This window comes from Ambystoma mexicanum, chromosome 1q (assembly GCF_040938575.1).
Source record: "Ambystoma mexicanum isolate Mex_15411 chromosome 1q, UKY_AmexF1_1, whole genome shotgun sequence".
Classification (NCBI taxonomy): Eukaryota; Metazoa; Chordata; class Amphibia; order Caudata; family Ambystomatidae; genus Ambystoma; species Ambystoma mexicanum.
The window spans coordinates 666,908,162-666,924,026 of NC_090922.1; the positions used below are offsets into that span (position 1 = coordinate 666,908,162).

General features: G+C 46.2%; 1 protein-coding gene across 1 annotated transcript in view; it reads left to right on the plus strand.

Annotated features, from left to right (window-relative positions):
* Positions 1-782: 782 nt before the first annotated feature.
* LOC138535037 (dimethylaniline monooxygenase [N-oxide-forming] 2-like) overlaps positions 783-15,865 on the plus strand; it is a 546,576-nt gene continuing 531,493 nt past the window's right edge. Inside the window, exons 1-2 of the mRNA XM_069641264.1 lie at positions 783-926; positions 5,994-6,182. Of these exons, the coding sequence (XP_069497365.1) occupies positions 783-926; positions 5,994-6,182 (333 nt within the window). The remainder of the gene's footprint in view (positions 927-5,993; positions 6,183-15,865) is intronic.

Below are 15,865 nucleotides of genomic sequence, written 5' to 3' on the forward strand. Positions count from 1 at the left end.
TGAATCTTGGGGAACACCGTGCTCAGCAGGGAAAGGTGAGGAAGTCTTTCCACCCCAAGAAACAGAAAAATTTCTGTTAGATAGATAAGAGAAGGACCAATAAAGAACAGAGCCCCTAAAACCAAAAGAAGAGAGAGAATCCAAAAGCAAAGAGTGATCAACAGTGTAGAAAGCAGCTGATATATCAAGAAGAATAAGAAAAGAAGAGTGTTTAGAGTGGTGACCTGACAGAAGAGAGTTGAGCACACACACTAAAGCAGTCTCGGTGGAGTGACGGGGACGAAACCCAAACTGAAAACATGGGAGAAGAAATAAGTCATTAACAAAAGAAGAGATCTGATAATAGATGATATAAACTCTGTTGCTAAAGAAACAACATCCATGGGGTTAAGGAGGCAACCCTATAATAGTTAATAAGAATGTATCATTCTTGTTTACATAGCAATGATCCAGGTCTGACCCTATGTTGTTACAGGTCTGACCCTATGTTGTTACTGACCTGGCTTTTGCTTGATAGATATTTGGGGCCTGATTCACTGAGCATTTTCCTATCGTTTGCACCATTGTAAAACGCTTCTGCGAATCAGCCCCTTTGTCTTGATTTGGTATGATGGCCCCCAGTGTTTTTTTCTCTTCTCATGTTTGGCCTGCCTACATTTACCCACAAATTGGTCTACTAACACAATGACTTCATATTGCTGTATATTTCCGCTTCCTGCCCTGGTTTGCATTTCTTGAATCAGACATTTTGAAGCACACTCAACAAATTTGTTGGTGTATCTATGCAGGAAATTATGGTGAAGAGGGTTGCAGTAATTGGAGCCGGGATTTCCGGATTAGCTGCCATTAAAAGCTGTCTCGAGGAAGGCCTGGAGCCCACCTGCTTTGAGAAGAGCAATGACATTGGCGGTCTGTGGAGGTATACGGTACGTGGCTGGTTTTTATACTTTTATATTTGTTGTGGTATTTGATGTCCTTTTTTCTTTGTTCTTAAAACTGTGGGGTCATTGCTAGTTCGGCAATAATGGCAAAAAAATGCAATATCTGCCAAATGGCACAACTTGTACTGCTTGCGCAATTCTAGGTTCTTCAAGGAACTACCTCTTGTGGGTTTCCATTTAAATAAAGAGCTGGATTTCCGAAATGGAACTCTGCAAATTTGTACCTCCACCAGCAATGTGGAGCTGAAAATTGCAATTTAGCCCCAAAAATATTGGTATGTTTTTGTTTTACTGCTCACAGGGGGCTCATAGGTGTTTCCCTTCAATCCATTGAACATCCTTTTACATTGGGAAACTGTAATGAGGTAAAAGATCGACACCTCTGATGCCCACTCACGCCTCTTTACCTATATAATGAATAAAAAGGGTCTGAATGTACCCTTTTGTCCATTTACAAAATTGAACATTACTGGTGTACACCGCAACTGTACATGTCTATTTCCACCATCATCATGATGGTGAAAATGGGTAAAGAAAGTTAGAAAAAACAGTATTGCTGGAATGCTGCCAGTGGCATTTCAGCAAAACCACCGTCATTACCCCAGTCCAGGTGTATATGCTGAAGTGGGCGAAAGTCCATGAATACAGCTGGCAGAAGTGGTAATATCGTCCAGTGATATTTTTTCCCAGCATCTTCTTGATCTCCCCAACTATGTTTCCGTCCTCTGGACAAGATCATTAACTTCACTACCAGGGCTCTCTTTGAACGCCCCTCTTATTTGCACCAGGCTGGATGGCTGATGATACATTTCTGGGCCAGATTTTAATTTCCTCTCCTGGGTCACAAATGTATCTATGGTATGACACCACTTTATCTACCCTCCTCTATACAACACTGCAAGCCTTCTCATAATCTCTGCTCTGCCTTCTTAGCTACCCTGGTGGCACTTCGTCCTCCCTGAGCTTCCTCTCCCTTCCACTCGTTCTCTCTTCTTGCTCCACTTGCATGTAATTCTCTTCCTCCTGACATCTGAGAAATATTCCACACACCGATTTGTTCAAAGCCAAATTAAAAGATTTCCTCACTGGCACTGAGTTATCCTCTTAACCTACCTCTCATCTGCCGTTGTGCCAACATTTTTCCCTTAGATCTAACCTACCTCTGTCCCTCACTTTCTCTGCCTCTACTCTAACACGTCTTCCATCATAGTCACATTCCTAGCATAGCTGCCGCATCACCTAACGGCATCTAAACATGTCTAATGTTGATTGCCGTTAATCTATGTAAATCCACTCAAGTCTTGTCCTTGGTGACTGTTCCATTTACTCCCCACCACAAGCTTGTCAGAATGTCACTCATACTCACCCCATTGTAAGTAACTCACTTCTTCCCGTCCAATCTGATATTTTATCAATTGTACATGCTTTTGCAATCAAAAGAGCATTGTTCTTCGCTGTACACAAATAAATAAGTTGTGAAGAACTTATGTACACATGGGGGGTCATTACGACCTTGGCGGTAAGGGGTTAACGGCGCCGGTAATGGTGCCGGAGCCGTCAACCCCTTACCGCCCCATTACGGGTCTGCTGGAGGAACCCGGAAAGGGTTCCTGGTAAAACCAGATGCCCTTAGCGGGTCCTGCGAGGAGACCAGGTAGCTAACAACGTTGTTAGCTCCCTCCCCATTCCCATTGAGCCCTATATGGGCTCGAATGGTAATGGGGATGTACCGGGTCCGGGTTCCTGGAATGAGGAATTACCAGGTCCTCCAAGTTTGGAATGGCCCGGTAATTCCTCATTTAAGGAACCAGGTAAGGGGGTAACCATGCCGCAAATTGCAACAAGGTTATCTCCAAGCTGGTAATGACCCCCATGGTGTCTTAGAGGGCAATGGGTTGTAATGGTAAAGCCTAAGAAAACGTGTACATATAACATTGCATTTTTTAACAGAACAACAAATTCGTTAGTACAATAAATGATCCTTCTTGTATAATCCATAAAATGAAAAGAAAGTGATAATCATAAGCTTTTTTTATTTCCGTAATTTCTATTGTTTTCAACAAAAAGAGCAACACGAGATTCTAATCAGGCACACAAAAAAGCATAAGAAAATTAATTGGGCAGTAGCCCAAATGGTTCCCTTCATAGCATTCCTGCAATAGGGAAGTGTTAGACAATTCCCTGTCGATCCTAGAGATTTAGGACCTTATTCCAAAAACCAGGTTCCATCATGACTGAGTTCGCCATGCCTTCAATCCAAACTTCAGCTTTAAACGTTCTCTTCCCCTACTAATTCCTTAATCAGAAACAGTACAATATGCTTTCCTTCATTTATGTTGTCCATTGCTTAACCATACAATACGTTCAATAATAAAGGCTTCAATCTGTCACTGTCACTTTGAGAAACTATCAGAGTTGCAGTACAGCACTGACCCTATTAGAATAAACACCAAGACGTTATATGTCAAGATCGAACCAGCACTCAAGACTGTGAGAAACCAGCCATAGGCTCGCATCTGGCCTGATTCTGAACCCGTTTTCAGCCAATACAAAGTCAAGGGGATACGAAGCAAGGGATTGCCCCGAAACATGTGAAGTATATCATGGGTCAACAAGGATTTTCTACTGCAGACTTTTTTGTGAATGTTCTAAGTGCATCTGCCCGGTGTGGTACATCACTGTGGGTACTTGTATCAATCCAAACTTTACTAAAATTGGGATCGCAAAGATACAGTGTTCACCGAAGGGTGACCTATTCAAGTTTACATATTCTCTCAAACTTAGGAAATTCACAACCTGCTGAAAGTTGTGGCCCAATGACCATTTCAAGCAAATTAATTAGTAACAATCTTAGCTGTGGTGGCTGAGTTGGAATTCATTTATCAAAAGAATCTGTGTGATGAAATGCCAAAACTAAGAGAGACATATAACAAAATGGTAACGCCTCTGTATTAAACATCCTTCATCAGAACCAGGTGAATGATCACAAATCTATCACACCAACACTAATCAGTCACATGTCCCCTTATGGGAGGGACCAGGCTGATACGGAAATAGACTTTTCTCCTCTGTGAAACGTTCCGAGCTAAAACATGTTTGCAGACCAACCTTAGTAGGTTATTTGGCCGTGCTCAGTAGAGTGTGTACCACCTTGTTGCAAAATCAAATGTCTTAATTCCTGTAGCTCAAGTTGGCAAAGTGAAATTGCAGGTCTTCTGGCATCAACTACATTTGAGTGAGGGAGCCCCACTGCTTGCTGCAAACAGGGAAGGACTGGCCTACAGGCAACTCTGGAGATTTCCCGGGAGGCCTCTGCACCCTGGGCCTCTTTTGTGTGGTATTTGCAAATTCTCTCATAGGAAAAGTGTTGGGCTTCCTGAAAATGTGTAATATAGGGCCACTTTGAAAATTATTTCCAGGGCCTATTTTGGTTCTCACCCCTGGCTGTATGTACTGTGCTGCACTGTCTGAATTTAGATGGATTGCTGTCAACCCAGATGTAATAGCCATTCAACAGGATGGGGGCTATTTCAACTATGGAAGCCTATCCGATTGGTGACATTTCAATCTCATTACAACCTGTTGTAGCAAAGCCGGCCCACAGTTCCAAAAATCATGCACTGTAACACTACATCCAGATGAGCATCCCCTGAATGTGCATTGATTACGAGGAAGCCCACATATGCAGAGAATGCCATAACACCTAGTGGGGGGGTGGACCTTTAATCACCTTAACCCAAAACAGGCCCACCACTTATGAAGCGAGTACACCGTTGTACATAAAGCAATTTTATTGTACAAAAGCTCCGGGGCAGCGGTTAGATGGTGTTGCAGGACCAAACTAACCCAAATCTCAGCAATACAATATCAGTTAGTAGTTTATATACTTTTTGCAACAATTTTAAACAGTCCCAGATACATCTACTACTCTGCACCCCCCCAATTACGATTGGACACAATCTCTTCAAAGAAATCCCACCTTCAAAGTCCTGGAGTCAGTACATGTTTTAACATTGGTATTGAAAACATAATTCATTGCTAGCAATAACTGGCCTAAGTCCTTTAACTTTAAGTATGATTGCACATGGTTCGGCTGAAATATTTTGGCAAATTGAGAGAAGTCTGCTTAAACAGGATTTTGTTTGAACCATAGATAGCCAACTCCATTCCAGAGACTCCTGGCGTCTTAATTTAATTTATGCAGTCACATACAACCTCTGATGACCTGGAAAAATACTTAACCGTCAGGCCCTGGCCCCGGGCCTTATGTTTACTACCACCAAACAAATCACTATTCCCCTTTAAAGATTTTAATACAAAGGGCTAGATAACATCTGGTCCCTTGCAAGGACTGTGAACCTTGCCCTGTTTGTACAACATGAATACTAAGTAACTAATTCTCTTACCCATCAAGAATGTTCCAACTACTTTTAGAATGCCTGTGTAACAACTAAGCATGGCTCATTGTATGGATTTGTGTTCGTGTTCGTGTTGCATTCACAGTTTTAATATTGTATCTTTCTACGTGATTCATGTGGATTTACAACACTATCCCAGTTTTGCTGTCATCCCCCCATCATCAATATGGTGTTTGCAACATGAATCCCTCGTAATAAAGGGGACCCTCCTTGACCACCTGACACTAGCTTTGTTGACTCCCACACAGCCATTAGCATGATTTCTGCTAAGCACCAAAAACTAGAATTCATTTTTTCAAGGCTTTATTTTTTCAGATGTGTTTGGTGGCTCTAATTTTCTGGTGTCTGAATCTTCCTCTTGTGTACAATATGAGTAAGGGCCGTGAGAATTGCGACACCAATGGTTTGCACGAGTACACCCTAATGCAGCTACACTGAGGTTTGTTAATGTTTGCACGCAGGACTGCGTCATTGCCCATATGTTGCAAGCAAGCTAAATTCATTTTCAAATGTGGTCAGAGTCCAACCCACCAGCCACCAAAAAATGTACATGTTGATTCTTTAGTATTTCCTTGCTGAATTGATGATATGCCTTCTTAATTGTACCTGTTGCTTGTCTGCATTGCTGACACAGGAAGAAGTTGAAGAAGGCAGAGCAAGCATCTACAATTCACTCGTGACCAACTCGTCAAAGGAGATGATGTGCTACAGTGACTTCCTCATGCCGGACCACTTCCCCAACTTTTTGCACAACTCCAGGCTCCTGGAGTATCTCAAGCTGTATGCAGAACATTTCAACCTCATGAAGCACATACAGCTTAAGGTGAGGAGCCCCTGATTCATCTGGCAGTATTTTGTTTTGTGTGTGGAATGTATTCTTTTTTAACACCAGTGCTCCTAACACTTCGCTAGTTGAAAGCACACATCAGGACTGACAAGAGCTATCTGGGGCCAGCCTTGTAGTTACATTCCAAGCTACTGCCTTCTCTGCATGGGGTACTTGAGTTTACAACTGCTGTGTGCTATGGGTAGACTGGTGCAGCAGTGGTCCTTAATGGTCAGCAAGAGAAAATTGTTGACTAAAGTTCTGTGATCGCTGGTTACATTCCCTCATCTAGAGAGGGCTTCTGTCATCCATTGCTCATCTCTGCAGAGGTAATAGTGGGATGGATGGAAGATGAATGCAGTGGAAGTAGGGATGAAGAGTTAACTAAATGGAAAAGGATAGGTGTAGGGGAAGGATTGAACAGTGATGGAGGAGAGAGAGATAAACAGAGAGAGACAAAGAGCAGGGTTTTAAGTGGGCCAGGGTTTCATTATTTCTAAACAACACAAAACCTAAACGTAATAGCTGGCGGCACACTCCCAGAATATTATTACGATTAAAAGTCAGAGAATGGGCAGTCAAATATTCAAAGTGTACCAAAAGAAATAGTGGAACTATGTTCCCTGCTGACCTGCACCCGCTCCCCACAAACCCCATCGGCACCGCCCCCTCCCACATGCAATCCAAACCCCGAACAAACACACCTGCTGTTTAAGGGATTGTTCAGTGCAGTGCACTGAAGTGCACGTTTCAACTTCTTCCTGTACTTTCACTGAAGTGCACGTTTCAACTTCTTCCTGTACTCTTATTATAAAACTAAACCATTCCTTTAAAATAAAAGTATAGGAACAGAAAAACATTTGTTAAAAGTAGAGGAGCACCGCTCCCAACAGCTCCCTCCCACTTCGACCACTACCAAAGACATGTGCTGACATGTATATATGGTTAAGTTGTTCTAATAAAAAGCTTTGAAATTCAGAAAAGAAACTTAAGAGTGATGTTATGGTTGCAGTGCAAAATCCGAAAAACTAAAGAAATTCACCAGTTATGGTAAGCTACAGAGTCATAAATCGCTGCCCCACCATGTACTGCTCATACCAACACACATGACATTAGAGATGATATCACAAAGGGCATCATCGATGACATCACTGACGATATCACATATCCTATGAGTTTTTTGTTTGTTTGGTGACATTAAGCATAGGATTTGACCTGCAGGTACTGCATTGATAACATCACAAAGATACTCTGAAGGTCTAAATATGTAGGCCTCAACCTTGCACAATGTGCATATGTTAGTTTTCCTAGGATTTGGCCTGAGATCATGATTCACATGCATATTGCAATAATCATTGTCCAGACAGGTACTTTACATGTATGATGACTTAGTCCAATCGTAGTTCCATGCTTTGGCTGTTATAGGCTAAAGAAAGACATAAATGCAGCCTGTCATTGGAGGCAAATGATTTAAGCCACCAGTTTAAGTGGTTGAGCTGATTTGAGCCAAATTCGAACCTGTAGAAATAATAGATGTTTGAAATTGTTAGAGGTTGGCTGAAATGACTACTCTATGGCATTAATACTGCATTCTGGGATACTGGAACGTGGGGTAAATTATCAGACAGGGCCTACACTGCCTGCCGGGATCACCTGCTTTGCAGAGACAGCACAAAGCGCCTTGTATATCTGGAGATTTGCTTAATTCACAGCCATGTTTTATTTTACCCCACATCCACTTGAAAAAGTGTTCTTTATTTGTGTAGTTGAATTATTTTCAGTTCAGAAAAGAATTTAATTTTGGTTTAATTTGTTTTAGAAAGACTGGACAAATAAATGAATGGGTGGTTTCTGTCATGGCCACTCCTTACAGCACGTTGCTGCTCTCTCATTCAGTAGTTCTTTTCCTTGCAGAATGTCTGATATTATAAATCGGAAGGCAGCGGATGTATATAAAAATGGCATCAGTATTGGAGGAGGGAATCCCTCAGAGTGAGATCAACTTGGGGACCTTGTCCGTGGGATACATGTACACGATTCTTGATTTTTTTGTCAGACTTATTGGGGTCTGGAGAAAATAACAGTGTCACTTGGCAGGGTAAAGTGACAGACCCGAGAAAAGGCAAAACATGCAGAGTCTAGAAGTCAATGAGCGCACAGAATGAGTGTATGAGTGACACTTGGGTGCATACATTCAGGGAGTCACGACATGCGATAACATCTCTTGAACTGTGGGGAACTGCGTAGGAGCCGTAAGGAGACATTCGGGTGCAGGGAGGAGCAGGGAATCCTTTAGCACAGCTTGTGTTGTTGTGTGTTTAGACAGTGATGTGACACTTTGGGTAGGAGAAAGTTACAGACATCCAGGGAGGCATATTTTAACTATCAGTGACGCTCAGGTGCAGAGTAGACATTCAGGGAGTCACAACACAAGATAACATCTCTTGAACTGTGGGGAACTGTGCAGGTGTCCTAGGGCATCACCCAGGTCCAGGGAGCAGCAGAGAAGCCTTTAGAGCATGTTGTGCTATTTTATTGAGAGACGTTGATGTGACACTTGAGGTGGGGAAAAGTTGCAGACCTCCAGGAAGGCAGGACGTAAGTAAGTAAACTTTATTGAATCGGATTACTACATTAACAGACAATAAATAAAACACAAAGGAGGCTGGACACAACAATGGCGACGAGGTGAGCTGCTCGACACACACGCGCTCGGCGCTCGACAGGCTCCAGATGACCCACGGCCGGGGCCCATCAATTTTTGGACACCCGGTGGGGGGCACACGCACGTGACCCCCACCCACAAAAAAAAAAAAATATATGTTTTTTTCCTCTCTACTTGGGGAAAGCATCCCCAACCGGCACCAACCTGGCCCAACTAGCCGAAGGCAGCCTATGAGGACGGGGAGGCACCAAAGCGCCCCATCTGCCTCTCAAGGGTCAAAAGACACGGGGAACGTCGGAGGAAGCCCGAGGCTGAGCCATATTGCCCAGGGCTGCACGTGTGCACGTGGGGGGCGCCAGAGATCGCTACTGCTGCCCATCTGGAACCTCGAAGGGATCGCCCAGGGACATGCACCAAGGTGAGGCAAGCAGACCTCAGCATGGCGACTGGAACCTCCACCCCCAGGCCCAGCACACCACTGAGATTGGCGGCAAACCTGTCGATGTCATCACCACAGGCTCGCCCACAAGGGAGCTCCTCAGGATTGATCCAGCCGTTTGACCCCTTCACAGACCCTTCGTCAGTTGGCCCCAGGTGGCAGCTATGGATCCAGAAATTCGAAATGGCGATGGAGTGTAAGGACATTACAATGGCCAGGAAGATGAGGTTGCACCTGCTGCTAAGCGTGGGAGACGAGGTACTATGCATATTCAACACCCTGAACATTGATGATGGCCAGGACGCATACGTAAGTGCAAAAGATGCCCTGACGGCACATTTCCTCCCCCAATTAAACCCGGACTATGAGACTTTCATGTTCTGTACCACTTTTCAGGCAGAGGTGGAAACACTGGACACCTACCACACACGGTTGAGGAAACTAGCCATGTCCTGTGAGTTCACAAACGTCGAAAAAGAAATCCGGAGGCAAATCATCAATGGCATCCAATCGGAAAAGCTGAGGAGACTGGTGTTGGGTGAGAAAGGCATCTCCCTCCAACAGATTCTTGAATTGGGGCGACAAAGGAAACTGGCAAACACCAGGGCTGCCAGCATGGGGGCAACGCTACACAAACTGCAACCCGCCCCCACCAAAGCTTTGGTGTCCCATGTCACCAACAGACAATTCATGAGAGACGAGGCTGGTGGCAGCTACGCCCAAACCAGGTGGCAACCACGTATCCCGGGGCCCACTGAGTGTGGATGGTGTGGGGAACCGCAACATGGACGGCGAAACTGCCCCGCACAAGGAACGACTTGTGGGGCATGTGGTAGGAAGGACCACTATACCAAGGTCTCCCGGTCAGAAGGCACCACGGCACAGCCCCCACAGAATCCTCAAGAAAGGAGTGGGACCAAAAAGAAGAAGCAGGCCAGTGCAAGGCGGGTCGAAGCGGCCAACTCCTCGACCGAGGAAGAGGGCGATGATGTCTCGGGTACGCAACATGACCCCAGCAAGGAACAAGTGAGAAAAGGGAGGAAGGTCTACCTTGTGTCTGCATTGGATCAGGGGCAGACACCACAGAGAAAGAACCTCCGAAGGCGCAAATGCTTGGTCACCATTCAGAATCAGCAAGTCTGGATGACCATCGACATGGGAGCTTCCGTCAATGTCATGGCCACAAGCATGTTCCAGACATTGCAACCACAACCGGATCTGAAGTACACGGACACACTGCTGTTTGCGTACGGCAGCAGGAAGCCCCTAGCAGTTGTCGGCAGGTTCCGCACCACTCTAGTCCACGGTGAAAACAGGCTATGGTCAAAGATCTACGTCGTGAAGGTGGGGATCGAATGCCTTTTGAGTGGGGACGCAGCTGAGGATCTGGGTTTGGTCAAGTTCATCTGCCAAATCGATGAAGTGCAGGAGGTCGAGAACATCTTAAAGCAATACCCCAAACTGCAAAAGGGGATAGGGTGTCTGAAAGAGAAGACTATAAAACTGCACATTGACGAATCGGTACAGCCGAAAGCAGTGTGACACAGGAGAACACTGTTCCACATGCCGGAATCATAGAGGAGGTGACTGGGCCTACACCATGGGTCTCCCCGATGGTGGTAACAAGAAAGCCCAAACAACCCGGAAAAGTCCAGATCTGTATAGACATGTGTCTCCCGAACACCGGCATCAAGCGGGAGCGCCACATCACGCCCACGTTCGACGAGATCATGGCTGACCTCACAGGGTCGCGAGTGTTCTCCAAAGTCGTACAACCAGTTAAAGCTGCACAGAGACTCTCGATACATCATGACCTTCTCGACACATCTGGGGTTGCAGAGGTACAAACGCCTGAGCTTTGGAATATCCTCTGCGGCTGAAGTTTTCCAACAAACCATCCAAGAAGTCATTCAAGACCTACCTGGTGTCCTCAGTGTGAGCGACGATATCCTGATTCACGCGCCCGACAGGGAAGAACATCTCAAGAGGCTCCGGACCCTACTGGGAAGGCTGGAAGACGCTGGATTGACCATACATAAGGAGAAGTGTGAGTTTCTCAAATCTGAAATCACTATCTTTGGGTACAAATTCACCAGTACGGGCATCTCCCCGGACCCCCAGAAGGTCGCAGACATTCAAGCGGCAAGCCCGCCAATGACACCCACTGAGGTGCGCAGTTTTTTGGGCATGGTACCTACTGCGGGAGGTTCATCCGTAATCTGGCCACTCTCTCGGAGCCCCTACATGAACTGACCAAACTAAACGTCAAATGGGAATGGGGCAGGAGTGCCAGGAGGCGTTCGAAAACATTAAGGAGCCCCTGTCCGCCGACACGAAAATGGCGTACTATGACACTGAGCTCCCAACGGAACTGTTCATGGACGCAAGCCCCGTAGGGCTAGGGGCCATCCTCATGCAGGTCACTAAAGAGGGGGAGAAGAGGCCCAATGCATACGCATCAATAGCTCTGACGATGATGGAACAGCGCTACTCTCACAATGAGAAGGAGGCCATTGCCGTGCTATGGGGGTGTCGCCACTTTCACCTGTACCTCTATGGACGGAGATTCACGGCGATCACAGATCACAAACGCTTACTACCACTCTTCATGGGTACGTCATCACACCCACCGGCACAGATCACCAAATGGTTGCTGCATCTCCAGCAGTACAATTTTGAACTGGCCTAGCAGCCGGGGAGTGGAAACCCGGCAGACTTCCTCTCAAGGCACCCACGGGCGGGCACATCTCAAGAAGTCCAAGTGGCCGAAGAGACCGAGGAGCACATATGCCAGGTGGTGCGAGCAATGAGGCCGAAGGCTGCCAGCATCGAGGACATTGAGACTGAGACTCACAAAGACCCATGCTGCGACTTGGTGAAGGACGCCATCATCTCCGGCGACTGGAAGACGTTCATGAAAAACACCCACAACAGGACAGTGGAAGCGAAGATTTTCCTCTCCGGGATGTTCACTGTGAGACAAGACCTGTCGATCACAGAAGCGGACTGCTGCTCCGGGGAAATTGGATTGTCATCCCTCCAAGCATACAAGAGAGAATAGTGGCACTGGCCCACGAAGGACATCAAGGGATGGCACGGACAAAAGCTCGGATCAGGCACAGGGAATGGTTCCCGCAGATTGACGAGAAGGTGGAAAAGCTGATAAGCGCTTGCCTGCCCTGCCAGATAACCGGGGCCCCGTCTGATCCCGAACCCATTCGGTCAGCGGAGTGCCATTAGCATTGATTTCTGCAAACTACGAGAAGGCCTGTACCTTTTGGTGGCTATCGACGACCACTCCCGATACCCCGAGGTCGAGATAGTGGAATCCACAGCAGCAGAGGAGGTCATCCCGGCCATCGAGAAGATGTTTGCTACACATGGTCTACCCACCACCATCAAAAGCGACAATGGGCCCCCCTTTCAAGGGGAAGAATTCAAACAGTATTTACAAGAACTAAACATCAAGTACCACCACATCATGCCGAGGTGGCCCCACGCGAACAGCGATGTGGAGCGGTTCATGAGGACCCTAAACAAAGTACTGAGAGTGTCGAAGGCAAACGCCAGCCCGTGGAAAATGGACTTGTACCATTTTCTGCGGAACTACCGGGTCACCCCTCACAGCACGACGGGTGTCCCGCCTGCCGACCTCATGTATGGCACTGTAATAAAGTCATCGATCCCGCACCACCCCAGCAAGACACCGGATGAGGTCGACCCGGAGCGCACGGAGAGAAGGAGGACGAGTGCCAACGCACACATGAGTGCGAAGAGGAGGGCAAAACCGTCCGACCACCATGTGGGCAACCAGGTGGTCATGCTGCGAAACCCGACAAGGTCCAAACTGGACACCAGATACGAAGAGCTCCCATGGACCGTCAGTGGAAGGCATTGGACCATGGGGACAGTGACGAGAGGATCCCACCAGGTGACGCGAAATGCGTCGTGGTTCAAGGTGGTGCCACGCAACCTATGGACCAATGGTGAGAGCTACCAGGAAGATGAAGCATCCCAGTCCAACCACGAAGAAGAGCCCGTGGCCCTCCAGGACGAGGCAGCGGCGGGTGACAGGACGTGGGAGCAGGGGAGCGAGTCGGACATGGGAGAGCCGGACAGAGAAGGTGAGCCACCCAATGGGACAGCGGGGGTCAGCCCCAGAGGAGCGTGGTATGGTTTGAGAACTGCCACAAGACCGCCCACCAGGCTCAGAGACTATGTATGGTAGTTGGCCCCCTGTGGACTGAGAGCAAGGAGGGTCCCTGGATATGAACAGTGTACCTTTAGTTAAATTTGAAGTTTCTATCACATGTGTTGTTTATTGTTAACCTCATTTGAAATAAAGGAGGAATGTTGCATCCGCCCTGCGTCACGCTACGCGGTGACGCAGGGGATTCTAATAAAAGCCCCGCCCCCGAGCACAGGAGGCAGTTCCGGGCAAACCAACGTCCTGTGTGCATGCGTGATTTCTTTCGCTCCAGCTGGAGCTGCGCCACAGGCCGCGCGGCCTAGCATCACAGGGGCCCAGTCTCCCCGCGCGCAGAGCGCCGCGGTGGCTGGACACAACACATCATATTGTAAAAAACACTTCCTTGATATGACCATACAAGCAAGAAAGAGGTTTAGAGCTGGGGACAGATTGATAAATTGGCCCGTCTCAGAAGAGCCTGCTTCACAATTTCAAATACACTGTGGATAACATTTATGTCATTACAACTCCATATAAAAAGTAACCATCATGATAAAACCTGATATTAACATTTCTAAAACAGGGGTTTACATTTTTTCTACATATAGGAAAAAATAGGGGAGATTCTCAACAGCACCTTTGCTACATAGAATACATCAGGCATCTCTGGTTATTTTACCCAGGATACTTGGGCTTGAGGGAATGTTATCTGTTGCCACTTCGTCGTTAGAGGGGAATTAGACCGACTGTTTGCAGCTGTGGAATTCTGTAAAAGTTCCAACGATGTGAATGCAGTTTATTTCATCTCGAAGTTTGTAAACTACCCTGTGATAAATCTTCCCCGTAACGTGTAATGCACCCTTAGCACCCATCGACGTTGATCCACTGGTTTTATATGAATTTCAAACATGTCCAGTTTATGCTTTAGAAGATTATGAATTTTAGGCCTTTTTAGGTTGTGCTGGTAAAATATGTAATTTTTATTGATGTATTTCTGATTTGAAATTTGTTCTATTTTATGTTATGATGTAATGTTGCTTTTATAGTACTTAAAGCCGAATAAAGTTATGTTTGAACACATAGACATTTCATCTCGGATGGACTTACCCCACTTTCTCCACTCATTTGGAGGGAGCAAATTCAGCCTGGTCATTAGCACCAATCTTTTGCACTCAGCAGACTTTATATTACAAATTTCACCTCCATGCGCTGCATTTACATGACAACTAGCATAGAGATTCAACGATGATAAGGTGTTAACGTTTTGCCTGCTCAGATCATTATCCTGACTCAAAGCTTTCTGCTTTACAATTTTTTTAAGGTGAGACAAAGCGGAGTACACAGTAATGTTCAAATTACAGAGCCCCCAGCCGGAAAGTAGTTTACGACCTTCCTTATACCAAACATATCTGTTACGGTCAGTTGACCCTTCTATTTCCTCCATTACTAATTTCATATTTGAATTTACTGAGAGGCCCAAATATGCCTTCAGAAAATAACAGCTTTTCCCTGTGCTGCAATGCCTGTGATCTCTTTACCCCAGATGCAGCACTTGCTGTGTGCACTGGTGATGTCAGAAAGCCACAAGCCCAATTGAAGGTTATCACATCCCAACATTCCAACCCCATACCCCCAAAGTCATTCTGAGGGGCACACAGCACAAGAGGATGCACAGGAATTTGACCACAATTATTGTGAACCCCTACTTTCATAGGTGGTTGCACTTTCAATTCCATCCACTATTGCAGGTGATGAGGAGCAGGTCTCATGTAACAAACATCGGGAAAGAACGACGCGCAGTGCACTTGAACGGCAGGTTGAAACAGAAAGTTCCAGGCCTTTATCTCCTCACCTCCCATCCACTGAGGAGGAGTCTGGCAAAAATGAAGATATTTTAGATGACATGGATGATAAACAAGACAAAGATCGCAATCCATCAGAGTCTGGGCAGGGACATGCATTGCTGATGGAAAGCAGTGACACTAGCGATGAAGACCAGGAGGACAATGTGAATATTGACACTGAGGCAGAAGTGGTAAAATTATGCCCCCAAACTTTGTACAGACTCTTTAAAAACAGGCTTCCTGTCGAAAGAGCATATGCAATGGATCATCATCATCATGTGCCACCTAAAAGAATGCCACCACCTCTCCCACCATTGCCACCAACAGCATCACGTTCAGAAGAACCCAGCCTGGGTGTTGATAGCCTACTATGCACATCCACATTAATTCAGCCACTTGCACAATATGCCATACATCTTTGTGCCAAGGAAATGCAGGGACCAGCTTGGGCACTGCATCTTTGTGGTCCCATTTAATGTAGTACCACGCACAGACATGGAAAGAATGCAAAAGACCTGAAGGGCATCCTTCCCCCACACCAAA